The sequence below is a fragment of the Pipistrellus hanaki genome (genome assembly GCF_964339955.1).
Source record: "Pipistrellus hanaki genome assembly, chromosome: 18".
NCBI lineage: Eukaryota > Metazoa > Chordata > Mammalia > Chiroptera > Vespertilionidae > Pipistrellus > Pipistrellus hanaki.
In genome coordinates, this window is record NC_140520.1 from 26,188,611 (window position 1) to 26,211,972 (window position 23,362).

At 50.1% G+C, this 23,362-nt stretch overlaps 1 protein-coding gene across 2 annotated transcripts in view; it reads right to left on the reverse strand.

Moving 5' to 3' along the window:
• The window catches only part of VASH2 (vasohibin 2), a 38,330-nt gene that overhangs the window by 5,737 nt on the left and 9,231 nt on the right, over nucleotides 1-23,362 (reverse strand). Inside the window, exons 2-6 of one of the 2 annotated variants that reach the window (XM_084865567.1) lie at nucleotides 20,632-20,720; nucleotides 17,028-17,084; nucleotides 16,398-16,472; nucleotides 8,855-9,236; nucleotides 7,295-7,410 (exon numbers count right to left, since the gene is read on the reverse strand). In XM_084865567.1, the coding sequence (XP_084721693.1) occupies nucleotides 7,295-7,410; nucleotides 8,855-9,236; nucleotides 16,398-16,472; nucleotides 17,028-17,084; nucleotides 20,632-20,720 (719 nt within the window). The remainder of the gene's footprint in view (nucleotides 1-7,294; nucleotides 7,411-8,854; nucleotides 9,237-16,397; nucleotides 16,473-17,027; nucleotides 17,085-20,631; nucleotides 20,721-23,362) is intronic. The other variant, XM_084865568.1, reaches the window with a different exon arrangement.

The window sequence follows — 23,362 nt, forward strand, 5'->3', positions numbered from 1 at the left end:
TTACCTCTTGCTTCTCTCCCTTCAAGTGAGACACTGCAGGGACATGGGACATCTGGGTCCACTCAGGGCTGCCTGGTGGGGACCCACAGGCCACCAGTCAGTCCATCTATGCTTCTGGCTCCTGTCTCCCGAGGTCACAGCCCCACAGGGTGGGGTGCACGTGTCTATGTGCTCGCCTGCACGTGCCCTCACAACCAGACACTTGGTTCTTAGTGGACTCGGGATTCCTGGAAGGGATGCATGGAAAAGGTGCAGCTCTAACGTCACCTCTTTGTTAGGGACGCAGAACAGAGGAGGTCAGGGTGGTACTGGCCCAGCATTCCCAAGCTCAGCTGGAGACCCCAGGCCCTCCCATCTTGCCGAATCTGGAAGGAATCAGTTCAGGCCAGGCCCCGATTTTAGGACTGTGGCCTATTTGGGTAGGCCTCCTCTGCAGGAGCCCTGGGCTGGTTCCTTCACACCTGTCACCCTCATTCACGGCCAGTCCTGCTCCTCACTCGCATTTCTTACTTCCCGGGACTGCAGACACCGCCGCTGGCAGCTGACAGGGCAGACAGCTGAGGCTGTGATGTAAATAGGATTCGGCCAAGACAGGTTTGGCTCTGAAGAGACTCTCCAGTCCTTTGCCCTTTCCTCCAAGCCCTCCCCAGGCCGGAGGCTCTGGCCGGAGACCAAGAGCCATTGGCTCTTGAGATTCCAGGGCACAGTTTCGGGGCTCTGATCTCAGGTCTCCTTTCTGTCTGGGATGGAGAACCCTCTAGGACCCAACCCTGTCTGACTGTCTACAGTGGTCAGCTCCGGAGACCTGGCTCTCTGCCTAAGGTGGTCTCCCCTGATAAGGCCCGCCATTCCATCTTGGTTTCTCTAAGCATCCCCAGAGACCCTGGATTATGTGAAATCCCGTGGTGAGCTGAGCTGGAAACTACCTTCTCTGGGAGTCTGGAAAGAAACCCCACACCATCTTGGAGGTTTTACTTTTCCCTCCATAGCTTTTCTTCTCTCTCTTATTCTACACAAACACACACACACACACACACACACACACACACACACACACACACTCCCCCCCTCTTTCCCCTCTGCTTTCCATGCTAAAGAAATTTCCTCCTTCCCATCCTTGGGGATATTTTCTCTTTTGGGATCTAAACAGAATGACTTCTTGGGCCCCATTTAACACATTGTCAATGTGATTAAACCACGGAGCCAAATGGATTATCCGTGACTTCATTAAGCAGCACCAGACTTGGCCCTCACTCAGCCAGATGCCTGGAGACATTTTGCTGATTCTTCACCACCGGTGCAGTGGGAGTTCCATTGTCCAACCGTGGCCCGGCAGTGAAAGGAGACCTTGTGTTAAGGTGGGGCTGACTAACCTCTGCAACCCTGAGAGTGAGTAAAGCCCACTAAAGCCATGACCCGCCACCAAGACTGGGACATTGTGATTTATAAGGAGAAATTCTCATTTTGGTCTTCAACCCCATTTTCAGCGCAGAGCTCCTAAAACCGCTGGAATTTCCCAAGGGATTAGAGCACTAGGCACATCTTTTGTAGTAAAGAGGTGACTGTGGGTGGGCTCTTGGCTGGAGGTGGGCATCAGAAAGGCCAAGCAGTGATTAGAAGCTTGGGATTCTTACCCTTCCCCATTCTCCTGAGAAGAGATAAGGGCTGAAAATGGAGCTCATGATCAATCATGCCTCCAAAAATTTCCCAAAAGTATGGGGTTCGGAGAGCTTCCAGGCTGTCAAACAACATCCACCCGGGAAGGGTGACATGTCCAATTCCACGGGGACCTCTCACCCTATGCAACTCTTCATCTTGCTGATCATCTGTGTTCTTAATCCTTCCCCTTAATAAACTGGTAAACGTAGGTAAGAGTTTTCCTGAGCTCAGTGGCAAATTAACTGAACCTGAGGAGGGGGTCCTTGGAACCTCTGATCAAGAGCTGGTTGGTCAGAAGCATCAGTGATAACTTGGGCTTTTGAATGTCATCTAAAGTGTACGAAGGGGTGAGGGGGATAGTCTTGTGGGGCTGAATCCTGGTAGGTAGTGTCAGAATTGAGTTACACCGTAGGACACCCAGCTAGCGTCACCGAGAATTGCTTGGTGTGGGGAAAACCACACATCTGGTAACCAGCAGAGATGACGTGTCTGTGTGAGTTGTGAAGGAGGCACACAGGAGAGAAACAGCAGGAAAGAACCGTGGGGTTGGTGCCTTCACAGAAGGACAAAGACTGGGATGTTCCATATGGAGTGAATGACGAAGAAGGCGAATCAAGGAGGAAGAAAAAAGAGAGGAAAAGAATCATGAACAGCAATGAAGAGTGAAGGAGGGACAGAGGACAAAGGAGCCAGACAGGAGAGAGAAGACAGAGGTTCTGGTGCATCCTCAGGGACTCTTGCTCCAATTTGGAAGAACGTTCCATGTGTCACTCTAATGGGTATGAGTTGCTTTCAGGCTACCATAGGCAGGCCAGCCAGAAAGCCACTGTCCCTTCACCTCTATCCTCCCAGGTCCAGGTCACAGGCAGCAAGCATAAAGCGAGGACTGTCAGAACTGGAAAGGACCCCAAATGACATTCGGGGTTCTCAGTGGGGCCGCTGCTGCATTTTAGGAACTGGTTCTTTACCGGGGAGGGTGGTCTTGAGTTCCATAGGACATTTATGGTCTCTGGCACCCCAGGGCCCTAGAGGGGAGCACCCTCTCACTTCCTCTCCCACCGCATTTCTTTCTTTCTTTCTTTCTTTCTTTCTTTCTTTCTTTCTTTCTTTTTTTCTTTCTTTCTTTTTTTTTTTTTTTTAATATTTTATTGATTTTTTACTGTGAGGAAGGGAGAGAGATAGAGAGTAAGAAACATCGATGAGAGAGAAACATCAACCAGCTGCCTCCTGCACGCCCCCCACTGGGAAAGTGCCCGCAACCAAGGTACATGCCCTTGACCGGAATCGAACCTGGGACCTTTCAGTCCGCAGGCTGACGCTCTATCTACTGAGCCAAACCGGTTTCGGCCCCACCGCATTTCTAACCCTTCTCCAGAAGGTGTCCTGGCCCCTGTTGAGAACCACTGTGGACGCTCCTCAGTGAAGAAAGAGCTAGGAGGGACTGAACTGTGAAGACAGAGGTTTAATTGAGGTCACAGAAGACCTTGTACACAGGGATCTCCACCTCCATTTCCCCATCTCTAAGAACCACAGGAACCACTTGACTGCTCCGTGTGGAGGGTTCTTTAAACGCTCCTCAAGGAGAGAGAATGAGAAAGGACTGGTGGGTAGAGAGTCGGGGAGTCGTTTCCCTCTAGAGATTCTGTCTCAGCTGGCGCTAGCGCACCCTTTGCTACGTGCCACTCAGCTGACTGTCAACCCAGTGACACGGATCCTTCTTGCCGGGATTATTCCGACAAGTGCAGAAATAGAGAGGCATGCAGGGCTGGCCGTGGCTCCCGCTGCAGGGAGGAGGGGCGATGTGCAGCCGCTAAATTTACCCACACACAGATGGCCTGGGACCCCACAGCTGATGGGCCTCTTGCCTGTTATGGCATTTTCCACCCTCTGGGCCACTCCTTAGCCGCATCATGGCACCCAACACATTTAGAAATGACTCGACGGCCTTATGTCATTGCTGAAATAATAACTCCGTGACAAGCGTCTCCAGACCCTACTGAGCCCCGACCATACTACAGTAGGGTTCCCAGAGTTGGCGGAGTTATTGAGCCATAACAAAATTCGCCACTTTCTCTTCTCCCCCAGCAAGGTTACCTGGAGAAAGGCCTACGTGATGAAGACCCTGGGGTAGTGAAAAGCTCCTTTTCTCTGGACACACCTCTGGGAACCAGGGTGTTGGGTGCTAGTGTGTCCCCTGGTGGAAGCAGGGATCTAGAGAGGGAGGGAGGGGCTTGGGGCTTGCGCTCTTCCGGTGATCCCCACCTCTGGCAGCCCTTCATTCTACTCTCATTTCCTCATCTCACTTCCCTCTCTTCCTACATGGCAGCCCTGGGACCCCTTACCCAGCCCTGCAGTTCAGACTTCAGGTGTAGGAGGGGTTGGGGAGAGAATCTTCTCTCCTGTTATCACATCAATCCATTTTGAAACTTCAGTCAAGTATCTGTCTGCTAGGGCAAAGAGAAAAGTAATGGCAGGCAGGGGTTTCCAACACCAAGAATAACCCTGGGCTCACTGGATTTGCTCATATAAAGTTTTCCACAGGAACGGAACTCAAAAAGCCACCTAGGCTCCCTTGATGATAAAACTCTTCCAATGCCAACTGGAAAAGTCCCCAAATTCTGACCCATTGGGAGGAGTCCATGAAGAGAGACTCCAGGGAATGAGGGCTCTGCCCAGGAGAAAGGGCTGTGGGGTAGAGGCATGGGTGCAGGGGACTCAGGGGCTGGAGGCAGCCACTCTTCACCACTTTGCAAAAGTTTATTTTCACTGAACCATGAGCCATCACCTCTGTGCTCCAGGAGCCTCCCCTCTGGATATGGAGGTGATGGAAGTGAATCCCCATCTTCCTGCAGGTCTTCCTTCCCAAAGCCTCCAGTGACTACTGTCCTCTCCCCCGTCTTTCTCCCCATGCCCAGGCCCACTCCCAGGCTTCAGGTGGGCAGGAGGGGAGAGGTGAGTGGGCCCACCACTGGCAAGTGGCTTTGCACTTACAGCTGTGGCAGTCTAACATCTGTCCTCTGCAAGCACAGGCCTGGTTGGTTGCCTTGACTGCATGACAAAGTAGCCAGAGATTAGGGTATGGGCTTGGCCGGGGGGAGGACTGAGAACTGGCTTTCTCTATCTGGTCCTCAGGAGAAGAGCCACTGAACTCCTTCCAGAGGGACCTCAGTGGGGCCCAACCATTGGGTCCAGGCCAGGGACCTCTAACTTTATCGAAGCAACCTCACTATCTAGAAGCCCAAGCAGGACTGGGCAGGGCTAAGTCCCTGAACCACACTCGATGGCCTTATTGGCTCCTTCATCTTGACATCCTGTTATTTTTTTAAACTTTATTTTTATTGGTTTCAGAGAGAAAGGAAGAGTGAGAGATAGAAACATCCATGATGAAAGAGAATCATTGACCAACTGCCTTTTGCACGCCCCCGCCTATGGATCGAGCCCATAACCTGGGCATGTGCCCTGACCGGGTATCGAACCAAGACCACCACCTAATTCATAGGAGGATGCTCAACTATTGAGCCACGCCAGCCGGGCTGACCCTGTTATTTTTTAAGGCCAACCCCCCAGTCAGTTCTCCCATTCTGACTGATAAATTAGTGGATGTCCACGTGTGTCCCTGGACCTGGCTCATCAGCATTGCCTGGGAACTCGTTAGGACACCATGCTCTCAGGCCCCACCCAGATCTGTTGCATTAGGAATGCTGGGGGAGGCGCCCGGCAATCTGTTTTCACAAGCCTTGTGGGTGATTCTCCGCTAGCTCACGTTGGAGGACAGGGTTATAGGACCCTTCTCTCTATCCTCCACTGGGCCCTTGTGCTGTGTGCAGCCCTTTCTTCACCTGGTACTGACAACCTGCCCTCCTCCCCACTCCCCCCAGATGGCTCGGCCTCCTTCACAGGCAGGATAAGAGCATGTAATATATAGTCCGTCCATCTCCATCGCCTCATCTACCATTTTCAAACCCCCCTTCACTTCCCCGCTTCCTATGCAGCTGTCCTCCGTGGCACACGCATGCCCTTCACACTTCTGCTCCAACCTCACTCTCTGACTACCTCTTTGCACTCTTCTGTTCAGATTCTTCTTCCTCTGGCCTACTCTGAGCCTTGACATCACTTCTTTCTTCCCTTTCAAACTCACCCAGCTATCATGTCAATGGTCTCTTCAAGGAGATGGTTCTCATATCATTATCTTTATTCCCCAACTTCCTCAAGTTCCTGATCTGCAGTTCCAGCAGCTTCTAGGAAACTGCCCCTGGATGCCCAAGAAGCACCTCAAATTGCACAGTCCAAACTCAAAGACACCTTCTCCCTCTGCTTCTCTCGAACCACCACCACCACCACCTAGCTTATCATTCTGACCTTTGTCTGCACAGCCAACTTCTGCGATCTTATTGGTTTTACCATTCCAGGTCAACCACGGTAAACGTTTTCTGGTTAAAAACTTAACATGCCATGGACTGCAAAGTTCTTGTGGGTCCAAGTAAAATGGATCCAATGGGAATTATCTCAAAAGCCAACAGCTGCCATCCGTTCTGTGCCTAAATTCACTGGGTAGAAGAATGCTTAGGGTTTCTTGTGCTCTGGACCTAATCTAGAGGGAAGAGCAGGCTGTGTGGATTGCTCACCACTTGCTCAAGATTAGGAGCTCCTAAGGGAAGGACTCAGCCCCCTCTGAGCAGAAAGGATAATGAATCAGATGAGAAGGCTTCCTCCCCTGCTCCAGGAGCAATCAGATTCCTATTTCTGGGTCACTTGCTCTAAGCTAAATGACCCTCTGGGGACGGTTTACACGTTCATAGTCCTCAGAGACAACTACTATCAATACTTTGTTGGTGAAAGCAATGATGGATGTTTGGATCGGAAAGCAGAGACAGAGTTAGGGTCAGGGTCAAGGATCAAGGGTGATGGCCAGCATCAGGGGCAGGATTAGGGTCAGAACCTCATGTGACACAGCCTGCCACTGTTGTTAATAAAAGCATTATTTTCCCCTCAGTGTATTCATGGCCCAAATATCTGCCAGTGGATTAATCACTGGTTACTTTGAGCATCTCCAATCTGTCATTTCATAAGTGGTTGGTTTTGACCTAAGAAGTAGGTGTGGAGTCACTAGCCTCAGGACTAAAACAAGGGGGAGTAGAGTCAGCCAAGGAAGAGGGTGAGTCTGTGGGTATTTCTGATGCTGCCACCCACAGAGGGTGATTACAATTTCTGCTGGGTACGGAGGGCTACAGGGTTTGAAGGAAGTTCATCAGTTCCAACAATCCCATTTTGGGAGGTGAGAAAAATGTAAGCCCAGAAAGGTTTCATGATATGCTTACAGTCACGGAGCTCCTCAGTAGCTGAGATGGGTCCAGACCCAGGATCCTAATTCTACGTCCAGTGTTCCTTCCATGCTGCCAGGATGTGGGGCTATTCTTCATCTCACACAGTCTTAGGCTTACCTCTCCACCTGTGTCTACAGCTGACTGTCAGCGAGTAAGAGTAATAGGGGTGATGTGCATGGTTGGTCCTTCTCCATAAGAAAGAGAGGACCAGCTGCTTGGATATCACTGTTTGGTTCAAGTGTCAAGCCCAGGACACAGCTTTGTACCCAGGGCCAGGACAAACCCACAAATGTTGAGGAAATACTACTCACGATTTGTCTCGCCTGCCGAGCCGTCTCGGGGGGCTTGCCTGTCTCCTTCGGGGGGACAGGGATTTCCCCCGGCTTCTCACTTGGGTTGGAGAGTGGGCACTTGCAGGTTTCAGGATCTGAAGGAGATATAAGGAGTTGGTATACTGGGTTTCTAACGGCCCCCATTCTTGAGTCTTCCCCCAGCCCAGCCTCCAGGCCCCAGCCCCTAGCCCACTCATGATCACATGGTTTAGAAAGCCCTGAGCCGGGAGACTTCTAGGAGGAAGTCTGAGACACCGAGTTCCTCTCTCATCCTGCGAAAGCAAGAAGCAAAGGTGCCACTTCCCAGGGGGTATGATGCCCCCTTTACCGAGGCAGAGAGAGAGGAGCAGAGCCCAGTGCCTCAGCCTCCTGGGCTGTGTTTAGTTGCTCAGCAAGTTCCTCTCTGGTGCAGGCAAAGTCCCATCTACACTGCCCCAGAAATCAGCGTGTTCCTTTGACTCTCCACCCACACACACGCACAGAGTGGTTTCAATTTGCCAGGAATCTCCATTCCAGGTCCCACAGAGTGCCGATGACAAGTCCCCATGTGCTGAACATAACCGAGCCTGAATGTAGAAAACCCCTCCCCCCTGTGGTCCTCAGTGCCTGCACAGGCTTCTCTCTGTGACTCCACAGGCCCTGGAGGGACAAGGACAGCAGGCATCATGTCACATGGGAAGTGACAAGGTAGAAGGAAGGAGGACTTATGAGTGAGTTTATATAAAGCCAGCAGAGCGTGTGCTCCTTTGTTTGCCATTGTGACACCAGGGCAGAATTTTTTTGCCAAAGAGCTTTGCTGTTCATTAAGCAGAACAGAAATAATGTGACTCTTCCAAAGCTGGGGACCCACTCACTCATCCTGGGTTACCCAGGAATTTCTTGGTTTTAAGAAAAAAAATTTTAAGTTGATGAGAGAGAGAGATAACTTGTTGTTCCTCTTATTTATGCATTCATTGGTTGACTGTTGCATGTGCCCTGACCGAGAATTGAACCCACAACCGTGGTGTTTAAAGACGACACTCCAAACAACTGGCGACCCTGCCAGGGAATGACTTTCCTGGTTTTAAGCAATGAAAATCCCATACCCTGGGGAAATCTTCAGTTTCAGGGAAACTGGGATGATCAGCCACTCTATTACATAGGCAAAATAGAGCAAAACAAAACTAGAGTCTTAGTATAAAATGACTAACATTTTAGATTTGATTTCATAGGAAGAACTACAGACCAAACATTGCTGTAACTGTAACATCTATTTGGCTTTAGCTACTTCGTTTTTGAAGTAGTATATACAATGAGAGACTTTAATTGTCCATGTCAAACAGCAAAAGGCTTATCTTTTTTTTTTTTTTAAATAGGGTGGCTATCAAGGAAGATAACCTCAAGAAAGTTTTTACCATCTCAGAAATGTGGGGAGGAGGCAAGAGGAATTGGGGATACAAAGAGAGAAAGAGAGAGAGAGAGAGAGAGAGAGAGAGAGAGAGAGAGAGAGAGAGAGAGAGAGAATATCTTTCATCCCTCACTTGCCTTCCCAGCACCTACCTTCATTCTCATGTCCCTGGCATATTTCTCCAGCTCCTTCCTTATGTCAGCCCTCAACATCTTTGAGACGTTGAGGACCAGCTGCTTCCACTCAATGGGCTGGAAGCTATGAGGCTCATGGGGGACATACAGCCCAATCTTGACCTTCTTGACCGTGTGCAGGTATTTCTTGTAGGAGTCTTCAAAGTCAAAGATAAGGTCACTCAGAGTCCGAAAGGTCAGCGGCTTGTCCATCAGCTCCGCCCTCCGGCTCATGCCCAGTGAGCCATAGTGGCCATTGCAATAAATCCCCAGCACGACATGATGAAAGTAGTTTCCTGAGAAGTAGGTTTTAAAGCTGATGGGGAATCGCTCAATGGAAGGCTGTCCGTTGGTTAAATATCTTAGATAAGTCCAAGTCAAGGAAGATAAAGGAGGCTTTGACAATTCACAGGAAGGGAAAGGGGCCATGGGTCAGTCCATCCCTCTGCCTCTGAGTAGGCTGACACCCAACCATTCCAGACTAATCCTCTTTGAAAGGGTTCAAGGTATCTTCGAGTACCTACTGTATGGTGTACCAGACCCAAATTAATGTGGGACAAAGAGGAAAAAACATCCATCTTCTTTAGTAATTACATAAATGCAAAACAAAACAATAACAAGTACTTTCTCCTCTCTCGGTTTTCTACAGAGGGGGACAAGCTTTTATCAGCTTAACAATAACCCACAACCTTCAGACCAACTTGGGGGGGGGGGGGGAGAGACAAGCTTTTAAAGGGTTTTATGTGCATTTGGGAATGACATCCCCAAATGTTCATTCTGGCTGGAATATGTGGGACATTCCAAGAACCGAAGGTCTCTGCAATGTTCGGGGGAGAAATGACAACCAGAAGCAAGGCAAGGCCATGGGCAGGTGAAAGGGACAGACTGGCTGATTAACTAGATGGCAGAGACAGGTGTCAGAATGGTCATACGTGCAGTCCGTCTCTCCTCCCGATGGCCCTGCCATAGAAGTGACACAGCCTTGGGGACCACACAGAAAGCTGCCTGCAACCGCTGAATCCCAGGCCCCGCTCTGTCCCCAACGCACTTGGCATCGCAGCTCAGCTCTCTCCACATAATGGGCTGGTTTGGATGGAGTAACCCAGCCTCTTACTGTTATTACCTCAACTTTGAGCTCAGGAACCTCATAAGGTGCAGCTCCAAGTAACTGCCCCACTGACACCACGTTGTGGAATGACAGACAAGCGGCACCACATCCTCAAGTCCATCTCGAAGTCTGTTGGACAGCCCAGGCCTGGCCATGGACAGCCGAAGACCCAGCCTTTATGGAGAGGGTTACTGGGATCTCATAAAGTCACTCCTCGGCTGAGCATCTTTGGTGACTCCGGAGTGTTCCTCAGCTACATAACAATCCAGGTGCTGAACGTGGCGGCCTGTGCACAGTAAAAGCTCAGGAAGTGGGGACAGTCCTCCACCCTCCAGGACTTGTCTTCACCATTTCTAGCCCCCTCTCCACTTTACTTTCCACACAGTGGCCAGAAGGATCTAGTTAAGCCAGAAGTTGGAACATGTCACTCTCCTGCTTACGTTTTTAGTGTCTGCCATCCTCCCTGGGACTTGTGACAGAGCTCTTTGCACAAAGTCCTGCCACAATTTGGTCCCTGCTCGTCATTTCTTTGAACAATCTAACTTTTCCATCAACCTGGACTAGCACCCTGACCCACAGCAGATCCATGACAGTTTTGAAGGCTGCACCCTGAGACTATAATGAATGCCCAGATCTGTGCCCACTGCCCTCAGCACATATATCCTGCACCCTATCCCCACCACCCCACAGAATTCGAAGTCAAATAATTAAAAAATGTAAAGCCTTTTAAGTGATTTTTACATTACCAAGCTATAAGGCCTAAGTGATCTACGAAACTTTCTGAAATATGCCACTAAACACTCTACATTAGGGGTGTCGAACTCAATCAGAGAAGGGGCCAAAATCTAAAATCCAGCCTAAATCACGGGCCGAATGGTTTACTGAACAGTCATAAACTGACAATGTCATAAACTGACAGCGGAGTGCAGTGATGACAGCGCGGTGCGGGCCACATTGCAAGGCCTGGCGGGCTGGATTTGGCCCGAGGGCCTTGTGTTTGACACATGTGCTCTACATCATGTCCCTATTGTGGTCTAACTTGTTTTATGCCTTCACTCACACACCAGCCTTCCAGCATGAGGGATTCAAACCTGGTACAGATCTCTGGGATCGCCTAGGAATCATGATGACAAGGATGCTGTGGGCTCACACAGCTTGCACCCCTTGCAACAGCCTCACTATTATCCCCTCTCCATTCCCAGTGTGAAAGCTTCTCTGACCTTCCTCCGTCCATCCGGGTAAGCATTTCCCCACCCACCCCCAGTAACGCCCAGAGCACTTGTTTACTCATACAGCATTCTGATTATTTGCTGTTTGTATATTGTGGAGGCAGGAGTTGTGTTGAGCATCCTGCTACCTTTCCTTGGCATAGCACTTCAGGCACACAAAGTGCTTGCACACAGAGTATTTGCACCCAGAGTGCTTGCACACAGAATATTTGCACCCAAAGTGCTTGCACACAGACTATTTGCACACAAAGTGCTTGCACACGAGTGCTTGCACACAAGTGCTTGCACGCAGAGTATTTGCTGAAAGAAGGCGCCTAAGATCAAGAGGATATGCTTCCTTACAGGTAAAAGGACTGCATAAAGGGCTGGAGGGCTCATCCAGACGCCCTTAAGAGACAGAAGCTGCAAGAATTCAGCCCACAGCCCCGAGGTTAGCAATGACCTCAATGTGATCACGGAAGGCTATTCTCTCAAAAGTGACTTCTGGCTTTCTCACCACTTCCATCATGTGAGATGAACTGGCAGTCAGGGAGTGAGATCACATCCTTCCGAGGCCTCTTACATAAAATCTCTCTTGCTTTCTGGGGCGAGTTCTCTGGGGCTGGCTTAAGGGCATTCCTCAGTTGTTTAAGTCAGTGTAACAAACACTGAGAGAGTGCCTCCTGGCCAAACGGCCTGCTGGGCGGGGCTGTGGGGCCAGCGGTGAAGAACTGCAGCCCTTCTCTGCAAGTCTGATGAAGACAGAGACTCAAAAGGGAACCACGATATGGTCAGAATGGCGATTCCTCAAAAAACAACTAGATGTAGACTTACCCCACGATCCAGCAATTCCACTTCTGGGTCTAGATCCAAAAGAATTAACAGCAGGGACTAGAATAGATATTTGCACGCCCCTGTTCACAGCAGCATTATTCACAATTGTCAAAAGGTGGAAACAACCCACGTGTCCACGGACAGATGAACTGATAAACAAGTGGGATATACCCATAAAATGGGATATTATTCAGCCTTAAAAAAAGAAGGTAATTCTGACGGGGCTGAGTGTAGGTGGGTAAAGGGGAGGGGAAATGGGGAACATCTGTAATAGTGTCAACAAATTTTTAAAAAGAAGGTAATTCTGACACATACTATGATATAGATGAACCTTAAGGACATTATGCCAAGTGAAATGAGCCAGTCACAAAAGGACAAATACCGTATAAATCCATTTTATGAGGCATCTGAAGTCAAATTCAGAGACAAAAAGTAGAGTGATGGTTGCCAGGGGCTGGGGAGGGGGCATGGGAAGTCGGTGTTTAATGGGTGTGCCGTTTCAGTTGGAGAGAGGAAGTTCTGGAGATGGCTGGTGGTGATGGCTACACCAAAATGTGAATGTTCGCAATGCCCCTAAACTGCACACTTAAAAGTAAGGCGGTAGCCCTGGCTGGGTGACTCAGATGGTTGGAGCATCATCCCATACACCAAAAGATGGAGGGTTCGACTCCCAGTCAGGGCACATAACCCAGGTTGCAGGTTCAATCCCCAATTGGAGCACGGACTGGAGTCAACTAACTGGTGTTCCCTCATCAATGTTTCTTTCACTCCCTCTCTTCATTCCTCTCTCTCTATCAATAAATATATCTTCAAGTAAGGACTTAAACTTTTTTTTAAATAAGGTGGTAAGTTTATATTATGAATGTTTTACCACAATTTTTAAAACACCACAGTCACAATGTATGTAAATCGTTATGCTATACACAGTACTGTATGTCGATTACATCTCAATAAAACTAAAAAAAAAACAAAACCTCACAATATGATGTGTGCTGTAAGAGACAAGCCTAAGGACCTAAGCGTAGTGGCCCCAACGTGAGTCTCCTGGGACAAGGAGAGTCAGCCACGGGGCGGTGTGTGTGTGTGTGTGTGTGTGTGTGTGTGTGTGTGTGTGTATGTGGAGAGGAGAGGGGACGGGAGAGACCACTGGATGGTGCACCTTGCCACAAGTCACTAATCCCTAGGACGTGTTCCATCATTACAGCCATCAGTAAAGCCATGTGTCCTGGAACAGTGGGAAACCGAAGTGGAGGGTACAAGGAGGTGTGGATGAGGGCGGGGAAACAGCCTGGGCTTCGCTAGGGAAGAGGGACCAGCAGGGCCCCAAGCCCTGGAAAAGGTCCCACCATCCCGCCTGCTGGGGATGTGCCTAACGTGCCTCTGCTAATGAACCACGTAAATAAACCACAGTACTTTACTACCATAACTAAGCCCCGCCAGGGGCAGCCAGGGCCCCAAAAGCGCTGCTGTTACTCAAAAAGCCACTTGGAACCGAAGGTCTATCACTCCAGCACGCCTGTGAAAGTGTGCCCACGTGCTCGAGCAAGACGAAAACAGTGGCTCTGTGTGAACGAATCCTGAATTCTGGGCTAACGTGATGAGAGAAAACAGGAAGGACACAGGTTTTAAAGAGCCAAGGTGGTGAGGAGTGGGGGGTGGGGTGGGGAAGGGATGAGGAGAGGAGAGTGTGTGGAGGCCCAGACAGATGACCCAAGTCCTGTCCTTCACCGTGGCCGTGAGCAAAGCAGGCCACAGGGATGCTGACACAGAGCAAAGAGCAAAGACAAAGATGCTGTAACTTTTACGACTCAGGGCTGTGTTTCTTGTCTGTGTCCAAGAATCAAATTTCCCTGAGTTCGGCAGAGTGAGCCGAATTATTCCACCCTCCCCACACTTTTCTGAAATGTGACACCAGGAAGAACAAAGGAAAACCAAGAGCATGTATGTGATCCTCAGATTTGGGCAGGCCCAGAGGCTCGTCATAGGTCTAGCCCCACAATTCTAAGTGGTTGTGTGTGTGTTTTTTAATACATATACTGTTATTGGTTTCAGAGAGGAAGAGAGAGGGAGAGAGAAACATCAATGATGAGAGAATCATTGATTAGCTGCCTCCTGCATGCCCCACCCTAGGGATGGAGCCTGCAACCTGGGCATGTGCCATGACCGGGAATCAAATCATGACTTCCTGGTTCATAGGTTGATGCTCAACCACTGAGCCACCCTGGCCAGGCCTAAAAGTTTTTAATTCCTGTCACTTAATGGCTTGAATTTATAAATCTGCACAGGGTCAAAACTACTGTGTGCATGACTATAAAGCAAGATAACCCAGGTGCACACACGTCCATCAGCAGGCGGTCTGAGGGGAACTAGTCCACTCAGCGAAGGGCCTGCATTTGTGATCTCCCCCAGCAAATCCCCGACAATTGTTCACCCCCATTAAACTTGCAGGAGGCTCTGCCCAACAGCTGTGCTGCCTCTTGCCACCAGGGGAGTGGGGGCCCTGAGCCATCTGCTGCCCCACCCACCCTGGTCCTGCACTCCTGCTGGGCTCCCCAGAAGCCCCTTTCATCTCTGTGAGGAGCAAGGAGGAGGTCTGACAGGGGGTTGGGGAGAGGCTTCTGTAAGGCTCAAGTTCCCACTTTTGAAATGTCAGCCCCGGGCACCTGGGGACCATCTTGTCCCGACCGGTGCTCTGCAGGCTGCAGAGGGGTGGAAAGTCCCCTTTCATAAAAATGTCCCACTGTTCCCTGTCTGATTCTCAGCCACCCATCCTTCCGCTCATTTCTCTATCTCCTTGCCGGTTTACCTTCTACCTCTGGAGTTGTCCTTGTCAGTGCCATTTATGGGCGTTTTGTGTCAACTTGACCGAAAAATCATGAGATTTCAACCTTGAGCTTTTTCTCTCCTCATTCCATGAACAGCACGCACCTGCCACCCCTTAAACACACGGCTCCCCAAGTGGTATCTCCCGCGCTGAGCCCATCCTGAGCTCCACACTCCCGATACCCTACCCGGCATCCCACAGGCTCCTCAACTCCAACATGTCCGAATCTGAACTCATCTCCCCATAAATGTAATCCTCCTGGTTAAGTCCTTCCCTTGGACTGTTGAAGGATGACCCCATCACCCAGTTTTCCACGCCAGAAATGTGGAGTCGCCGCCTCTTTATCCTCCAACCCTTCACATCGGATCCGTCCACAAGTTGAGGACACCCCCAACGCCTGCCTCACCTTCACTGCTCCTGTCTTAGTTCACATCTGGCTGTCGTATCTCACCCGTCTGTCATTCTCGCCCCTTCAGCCCCTCCTGCACAGACTGTCGCTTAACCCAGAAACCTCTATTTGCTGATCCCCTCCTCATCGGCTTCTACACCTAGCAGGCCTTCAAGGCCTGCCAACTCTATCTCCTTCACATCTCTTGAAACTGTCTCTCCAATCCATCCCCGTTGCCAGGACCATGGTCCAAGCACCACCATTTCCCTCGTGTAACAGCTCCTACCTGGCTCGGCAGATCCAGCCCCAGCCTTCTCGTCCGCCCTTCAGCCTGCCCTAAGGATTACCTCTCTGAAGCGAATACCTGATGATGTCACCGCTCTGCTCCAGAGCTCTCACCTGGGCTGCCCACTGCCTTTGTGCAAAAGGTCACACTTCTCGGCACAGCGCCCAAGGACCTAACCGGTCTGTCTTGGGACCACCTCTCAAGCCCACATGTTGCCATGTTCTCTTGGTCACAGGCCCTTCTAGCCATCACCCCAAAGGACTGGGGGTTTCTTTCCTCTTCTATTGGATGGTGTTCTACTGCCATCACCATTAGTTCGTGAGTGCCATCACAGTTTTCTGGGCCATAGTCAGCTGAGGAGCCAGGAGTCTGGTGCAAAATGGAACAGAGGGTGTGAGAGAGACCAGACCTTTGTCTCAGCTCTATGTTCTGCAGTCAGGATACTATACCACTACATGGTCTCTTCCACAAACGACTCTTAGAAATTTCCCTGGGGGTGGGTTTGGAGGACCCCATTTCCCCTTGAGTGCCTTTCCTGTTGTGATACCAGATGAATGCAATATATAGCACATACACTCTCTATGGTCCCTCCAAGTTAGAATTCTCCTTGTGACTAGCGAGGCCGGCCTAAGAGCTGGCCCTGATACAGGCTTTAGCTAACAGGTTACAGTGATGATGGTCCAAGGAGCCAAGCTCTGATTTGGTTCAACTCCAGATGGTGGACATTAAAGAGAAACGACAGGGGAGCTTAGTCCTCCAGAGAGACAATGGTCATCACCTCTGTGGATCTAGGACATTAAAGGCACAGCAGCCCCACAGGGAGGCCACCATCCACCAATGGATTAAACTTAAGCAAACATAACTTAAAGGATACATGCCCAGGATGACAGCTTCAAGGCATTTAATAGGCAAGGACTCTCGAGTCATTTCTTTCGCTGTTTCCATTAACCTGTAGGATAGAGCACAGCAAAGGGTCTCAGGACTTATTTAATAATGCAGTTGGTCTGTCTGTCGATCCGTCAGCATGCCTGTCCTCACGCTAGGCACCATGTAGGAATCCAGAGGGAAAAGGGAGGATTCACTTTGCAGGAGGGTGCCAAAGCACATACGCACTTGGCAAAAATAAAAACCTAAATTCTCCACTCCTCTCTCCAAGAGCCAGTTCCTGGATGTTAGTAACCATATTCCATAGTGTCCTCCCATTGCCCCTGGACTAGGGGCATCCCATGGAGTAAGTAAAGGAGGCCACATGAAACACATTTCATAGGCATCCCCCACCCTCCGAACGAGTTAGTCTCCACCACTGAGCTTAGCTGTGAGAGTGGTCCAGACCCAAGCCCCACCTCCAACATCACCCTGGGTAATCCCCTCCCCCCCGCATCTCCACCCCTTACAGACCAGGAAAGTGAGCACTGGGATACAGGGATGGAGGGCAGGAGAGGGAGTTAGCAGCTCTCAGGTAGGAAAGAGGTCACCTGGCCCCCACAGATCATGCACCACTTACCCACTCAGTGGCCTCATTTTTCTAATTTCAAAGAACTGGGTCCCTGTATGATTGTATCTGTGTGAAGTATGTAAAGGGAAAGTAAGAGAAAACTCCAAAGTCCCAGGAATCCAACAGAGGAAGCTATGCATTGATTTCTCAGTGAGATGAGCAACTGAGGGCTTTCCAGGTGTCCAATAGCCAGAAGGTAGTCAACATTCTCTCACTGTCCTACCTGGAAATCTAACTTCTAATTTAGAGGCCAAAGCACCTTGGACCCTTAGATTAGCCATATTCAATCTGCTCTTTATTCTGGTTAGTTGAATACATGTCTTAATTCATCTACTAGACTAAAAGCTCTTTGAGAGTTGGGACCATTTGTTTATCATCTTTATATCAACCACAAAGCCTGGCATAAATCCAGTGAATGAGGAATAAGTGAATGAATGGGTAGACAGATGGATGGATAAATAGATGCATAGGGGGATAGAAAGGTAGATGAATAGTTAGATGATGGATTAATGGATGGATGAATGGGTGAATGGATGAAAGAAATAAAGGAAGAAAGGATGAATAAAACTGATGAATGGAAGGGTGGATGAATGGTTGGATAGATAGAAGGGTAGGTGGGTGCGTGGATGGCTTCCTGGATAGATGGATGATAAAAGGTAGGAAGAATGGAATATATATGGAAGAGTAGATGGATGGCAGTAGAGTTTATCAGACTGCAGCAGAGCTTATTTTCATTTCATGCCTGAACTGACACTTGACGTTGATTACTAAATGTGAGGTGACATTATCCACAGCCTGGGATTTAGCTAGTTGCCCAGAAGGTCTCAGAGACTGGAGCGCCTGCACCAGGTCATCCTGAATGACAAAGATTCCCTAATGACATGCTCTCTTCTCTGAGACTGGATCTTAATTTTTCTGAGCCTGAAAAACATTGCTTTGTGCATTTCCCTATACTGCCTCAAACAAAATTCTATTTAAAAAGGGCATGTTGGTAAATTGCTAACGAAGCGTGCACTTGTAGCCCGGGCAGGGAGAGTGTATGAGATTAGACGTGTGCCCCTAATGTGGTGGTGGAGGCAGCTGCAGGGGGGGGGGGGTCCTGAGAATGGCTGGGAGTCCTCCCTGCCACAGATGTGCTTGGCCCCTCAGACATGAGCACACGGAACCACCACCTGAGGAACTCGTTATAAGCACATTCTGGGCTCAACCTCGGGAGATTCTGATTTCAGGCCATGGTTTTTAACCCTAAATGCCATTCAGAGTCACCACATCCTGGAGAGTTCAATTGGAAATTCCAGGGCGAGGGCCAAGGGCTGATTTTAATAAGGACACAGTTTGGAAATCACTGGCACGTACGTAAGAATAACCAATAACAATATAGGCTTGCCTAGATTTTAGAAAAATAATATACAAAATCCTAGATCTAAAAGAAAAAAAAAAATCAATTCTCATTGTTAGGTGATTTTTTTTTTACTTTACCAAAGATGCCATTCAAATGATGAGATTCTGGTATATTGTAAGTAGAATTCAAATGGCAAAAATGCAATGCATATGCCCAACTTTCCCTGTACGTATATCTAGTTTGTACATCTTGTACATAAAGTGAGACAAACCTGTAGTAAAATAATGAAAAATTACCTGGCTATCTTTTCTCAATTCCTAAGAGTTTTCAGCTCCTGCAAGTGAGCTGGGGAGGAAATTCCTACAAACACTGCCTTCAGGGTGAGAGACTCACTGACAGAGTCTGGCCTCAGCAAAGTCAGGTGGCGCCTCTTCCCAGCACGCAGTGCAAACTCAGCACTCCCTCTGGCCAACACCCTGAGGCTGTCAGAAGGGAAAGCAGGATTTGTCTTTCCACATCACTATTGCCCACTGCACACATCTACAGTCAGAACTGGCCCCTAAAGGTCCCTGTACTCTAGCACTGGTCACGTTGTTCAGGGCAAAACAATAGGAAATCCCAAGGAACTAAGTGAAAGTCTGGACAGAAGCTAGAACAGAGAGCACACTCTGCCTTCTTTGTGTGGTGGCTCCAATGGTCAGGTGACAGGGAGCACAGTCCAGCAGCCTGCCCGGCCTTCCGTTCAGTCAGTGACCTGGGGCAGTGACCATCATAACGCATCAGAGAAAAGTGCAAAAGCAGCTCCTTCGGGGCAACAATGAAAACCTGGCTGAGGGTGTGCTGCGGGGTTTAGCAGAGAATGCAAATTCTCCCCACCAGGCTCATCCTCTTTCATCTCTGCTCAAGTGGTCCTGGTGACGCCCATGTCATTAGACAGGAGTAGGAGCCATTCCAATTTCTGTCGCTTTCTGGAATGTTCTTTGAGGAAGTCGGTCACATCCATGAAGGCTCAGCTCTTGGGGTCCAGGTCTACCCTCCTTTATGCTTCTGGACCACACAAATCTTTCTAGATGGGGTTCCAGTTTGGGGATCAACACACCACCAGATAGCCTTTCCTCTAACATTGCTCCAGGATTCCACTGGGGAGATGCCACGTGGGGGAGTTCATATCCTGCAAAGTGGAAACTGAGAGGCTAATGGATAACCTGCCTACCCAAACAGCAGAACTGGTGGTGTTCCCATCTGGTAGTCTTCATTCCTTCTGGGAAGTCACAATAAATCCACAGGGAAGGGTCTTGCCGATAGCACAGAGAGCACGTGGCATACAGGCCAGTGCCCGTGAAATCCTTTCTGCTACATTCTAGGTCTTCGGGGAAGGAGGCCAGAGGCCAGAAGAGGCTTGGCATCCCGGGCAATGTGCTGCGGGTCTATAGGGCGTCTGATGCTGGCTTAGCTCTGAGATGCTATTCACTCGCTTGGGTAAATGGCCAGTCCCTTTCACATAGGCCTCTGCCAGCCCAGCTATGCTCGGACTCCTATCCCCAGTAAAAACACCAGAGCAGCCAGCAGACCATTCGCCTCTGCCCCTTCGTCCTGACAATGTTGCTGCCTCAGATCCTCAGAACTGATCTAACCTGGCTGCAACCAACCTGAGAACCCTGGAGGTGGAAAAAAACAAAACAAAACAAAAAACCAGTCTGGCTGGTCTGAACTCAGCCTGGACCCCCAGGAACCTCAGCTCTTCTTCAAGCTCAGATGAGGGGAGAGCGCCCCTGGGCCAGAGCCCCATTCAGTCACAAGGAACGGAGTAAGGCTACCAGTCGGGGCCACCTGGGGAGCCAAAAGCAGCGCCAGGTGGGCTCCAGCAGATTATGAGCAGTCAAGATGAAGGCAAAAAGTGAGAGAGGAAAGAAAAGGAACAGAAGACTAGGAGGGAAGAGGGAGAAAGACTGTAGAGGAAGAAAGAGGGAAAGATGACTGAGGAGGAGGAAGTGGAGAAAGAGGAGATGGAAGGCAGGGGGGCTCGAGGTGTCTCACTGCCTTCTTGCCATCCTGGCCCATCCTGCTTAAAAGGGCGGGGGTCTGATCAGTGTAATTACATCCTCTGTTATCACTCCTCCTAGACTCTCACATAGGGGCCTCCCTCCATGCCCAGCCTCACCAACCTTAGAGAGCATTTGCTGACCAGCTGGAGACAGACAGGCCACCAAACTTGCAATCACCACGCCCATCCCCTGGCTGTGTCTGCTCAGACCCTCGTGGGAAGGATACTGTAGTGTCTTCATGTAGTTCTGGATTGCCTGGAGCCAGTCTGGGATCGTCATCGACAGCCTGTAGTTTGGAACCTGGGGTATTGAAGGCTGCAGAGAAGGAGAGAGAGATATTTTGGGGGCCCGGTGCTTGATGGCAGGCCCAGGACTGAGACCACCGGAGAACTGGTCCTGGGAGCAGATGGCCACCCTGCCATGGTCGCCTGTTCAAGTGGTACCTCCTGGACAAGGTTTCCCCACACCAGTCGACCGCCTGCTGAAGTCCTCCCTCTCTGCATTCCTTCCACCCACACTCCACCGTGGGTCATAGTGGCCCTCTACTCTCTATGGCCCTCTGTGTATTGTGAGTGTGAACACAGCCAGCCTTCCCAGGGAGCCTCAGCCACTCACTGAGGCCAAGGACCATGTCCTCTAGCGCCCCCCATGGAGCCTGGCCCAGGATGTTCACAGCGGCGCTCCATTAACCCTCACATTTTCTACTGCGTGACCGAACCTTTTGCTGCATGGTTGGTGTGACCCATTCTATGTGCCTCACTCCAGGGCACCATTGAGTGCAAGATGAATGGTGCCCTGCAGAAATGCAACATGGCGCCTCGGCCGCCATTTCTCCTCAACACCACTCCCTGCAATGCCCACCTCCTCCCTCCCGTGTCTCTAGACCCATTGGATGAGGTAAGAGTCCCCTCTTGCCTTCACTCTTCCCAGGCAAGTGCAGCTCCTCTGACTCATGAGCCACCTCACCCTTTTCCCCTTAGAGTTGCCCAGCTACCTCTTGGTCAACATTCACCAAGTGTCTACAAGTCCTGCAGGGAAGGGTGCTAAGCCCTGCAGGGAGGAGAAAGGAGCAATGGCAGGCAAGGACGGGAGAGGGGGAGACAGGCGCCTCTGGTCTGGAATTTAGAGCTCAGACAGCACTCAGCACGGAGCAGGCTGCCAACGAGGCCGGGAGTGAGAACAAGCTGGGGCTTCCAATCCAGTCACTCCTGGCAAGTGAGGGACGATTTTTGCTTTCTCTCCCCTTATATGTTTCTCAGTCTCTCATCCTGGGCCTCGCTGGTGGGGTGGGGCCATGGGGGCCTGAGGCCCCTGCAGTGCGTTGTCAGGAAGGAGAGGAGGCTCCTGCAGGCCCATGTGCTTAGGAAGGAACCTCAGGACAGATTAGTTCCATCCTGGGAGAAAACAGGAAAGGGAGGCCCTAGGGATTTAGGGCTTAGCTCATGGACAGTGAAGCTGATGGTCAACTGACTTGGGGACCGTGCTGGGCAGCCTGCTGGGCATGAGAGCTCTCCCCACTCCCTGGGTTCAGGCCCCGCAGTGAAGCTGGAGGGCATGCTGGCCCTGGGCCTGAGGAGGGTGGGAGGAGGAGGGAGAATGCAGAGGGTTGCTCATACTTCTACACCCTGGGCTGCATTTACTGATAATGCTACTTGACATTCCTTTCCTCTCTGCGCCTCTATTCTCTCTTGGCTTTGAGACTTCCTACTTCACAGCATCTGCCCCTTTAACAGAAAGGAAGCTAGTCACACTTCCTACTTCACAGACAAGGTGCTGTGTGTGTGTGTGTGTGAATGTAAGAGTGTGTGCACACACAAGCTGTTCTGTGAATTACGTTTTGATTAAAACATATCAACTCAAGTCACATTCTTGTGTTGGAGAGTCATTTTTTGGAGCAAATTGGAACATTTGCTCACATGCCCCCCTCCTTCCTCTCTCTCTCTCTCTCACACACACACACACACACACACACACACACAGTCAAAAAATGAAGTGTAGCTGTGGCCTGTGTTGCTCAGTTGGTTGAGCACCATCCCATGCACTGAGAGATCGCTGGCTTGATTCCCAATCAGGGCACATGCCTGCTTTATGGGCTCAATCCGCAATAGAGGGCATGCAGAAGGCAACCAATCAATGTTTCTCTCTCATCAATGTTTCTTTCTCCCTCTCTCTCTCTCTCTCTCTCTCTCTCTCTCTCTCTCTCTCTCCCCCCCCCCTTTCTCTCTCTTTGAAATCAATTAAAAAAAACATTTTTTTAAAATGAAGAATACCTTTGTGTTTTCTGCCCTAATAAACACCAATAAGTATCTGACTTGTCCTTATTTTTTTGTGTGAAGTAACATCTACCAAATTGGGAATTCTGTGTAAGAATGTGCCAGAAATTTTGCAGAGAAGCAGAGAGAGAATGGGAGATGCGCACAAACGTCTCTTTAGCACTTATGTTCCCAGCTCTAGAGCAGGTACAAAGGGGGAGGGACACAGAGAGAAAGGGAGGCGGGATGACAGTTTATTAAGTCAGGAGCATGCTTCCACACAGAAAAGGACCTATTTAATAGAAAAGCTGGTAAGCACAGGAAAATGCCCCCATAGAAGCCAGGGCCACCTAAGAAATCCCCAGAGGGGCATCCATTGACCACAGCCCTGAGGTGGCCAGAGTGACTGCGTTCTGAGTCAGCCGGCCGTGGGGGCCAACCACCAAATTATTTCAACTCCAGCAAAGCCAACAGACCCCACAAGAGCCGGATGGTGGGGAGGGAGTCAGGCGGCAGCTGGTCCTCAGAATAGAAGCTCAGTGGCGCCCAAAGGTTTTTAAGAACAGCTGCCTGGTTACCTCAGCCCCTCCAGAGAGCGAGTGGCCACATTCCCCAAACCCCAGCTGAGGAGCAGAGCTGTGGCAGGAAGAGGGGCTAAGCCTGCTGAGGGGATGATGTCATCTGGCTACAACTCTGACATCTGGG